This window comes from Haliaeetus leucocephalus, unplaced genomic scaffold (assembly GCF_000737465.1).
Source record: "Haliaeetus leucocephalus isolate CR32 unplaced genomic scaffold, Haliaeetus_leucocephalus-4.0 Scaffold271, whole genome shotgun sequence".
NCBI lineage: Eukaryota > Metazoa > Chordata > Aves > Accipitriformes > Accipitridae > Haliaeetus > Haliaeetus leucocephalus.
The window spans coordinates 55665-57006 of record NW_010972707.1 but is presented as its reverse complement, the minus strand read 5'-3'; the positions used below and the strand labels follow the sequence as shown (position 1 = coordinate 57006).

The 1342-nt window shown below is 64.4% G+C and overlaps 1 protein-coding gene across 1 annotated transcript in view; it reads right to left on the bottom strand.

Annotated features, from left to right (window-relative positions):
• LOC104832919 (alanine aminotransferase 1-like) overlaps positions 1-1342 on the bottom strand; it is a 4705-nt gene that overhangs the window by 970 nt on the left and 2393 nt on the right. Inside the window, exons 2-4 of the mRNA XM_010569327.1 lie at positions 1209-1288; positions 986-1122; positions 79-253 (exon numbers count right to left, since the gene is read on the bottom strand). Coding sequence (XP_010567629.1) covers positions 79-253; positions 986-1122; positions 1209-1288 — 392 coding nt within the window. The remainder of the gene's footprint in view (positions 1-78; positions 254-985; positions 1123-1208; positions 1289-1342) is intronic.

Sequence of the window (1342 nt, the reverse complement as noted above, 5' to 3'; positions counted from 1 at the left end):
ATCCCCAACCCCATCTCCATCCCCATCCGATCCCCAACCCCATCTCCATCCCCATCCCATCCCCACCCCATCCCTCACAGTGATGAAGAGCTCATATGAAGGATCCCCAGGCTGCGGTGGGTCAACGACGGCATCCAGGACGATCTGCCCGGGCACGGGTGGGCACAGCCGCACAGACACCAGCTTGGCCAACTGCTGCTGCACCTCGGGGTCCATGTTCACCACCTCCACGTACCCGCTGCGGAACCCGCACCTGGCACGACACGGCCCGTGGCGACACCAACCGCGACCCACAGGGTGGGGGACGCGGGGACACGTGAGCGGGAGCTCATGGATGGAGACCCCCCGGAAAGGACCCACAGGTGAGCACCCATGAGTTGGGACCCGTGGATAGGGAGCAATGGATGGTGACCGATGGAGGAGGAGCCCTGGATGGGGACCCACGGGTGGGGACCCACAGACAGCAACCTACAGAGAGGGACCCACGGATGGGGGTCTGTGATGACAACCCATGGAGAAGAACCTACAGAGGGACCCACAAATGGAGGAGGTCCATGATGGGAACCCAGAGACAAGGATTCACCAGGCTGTGGCATCTACATCCTCTGAGACCCACAGAGCTGTGTCACATTGTCCCCACGGGGTCGTGGCAGCATCACCTCCACCCCAAGGGATCCGTAGGGTTGGAGCGTCCCCATCCCCATGCCGAGGACCCACGGGGCCATGGCATCACCGTCTGCCCTCCCGGGACCCACCGGGCTGTGGCATCACCATCTCCACCCTGGGGAACCATGGGGTGGTGGCACACCCATCCCGAACCCATGGCGTCCACGAGCTGGTGGCATCTCCATCCCTACCCTTGGACACACGGGCCAAGTCACCTCCATCCCTATCCCAGGTCTGTGGCATCCCTAGGACCTGCGGAACCACGTCCACCCGCCCCTGGGGTGACAGTGGCCGGGATGAGCCGGGTGGTGGGACTCACTCGCCCATGAAGCCCTTGGAGATGGAGTGGAAGGAGGCCAGCTCCACCACCTCGGAGTAGGGTGGCCCCATCTCGAACAGCACCTTCTTGAAGGAGTGGAAAGCTGAGCCCTCGGCGTAGACGTTGTCCTGGTACACCTGGGCGCGGGGAGGGGTGGTGGGGTGTCAACCTGGATGCCGGGGTCCCCCTGGGGATGGGGGGGCACCCCGTGGGTCCCGCTCACCTCGTCAGCCATGAGGAAGAGCTTCTCCTCGAAGGCGAACTTGATGACGTCCTCGATGCACTGCCGGCTCTGTACCTGTCCTGGGGGGGGTACACGGCGTCAGGGGACATCGTGGTGCTGGCACTTGGGGGGGG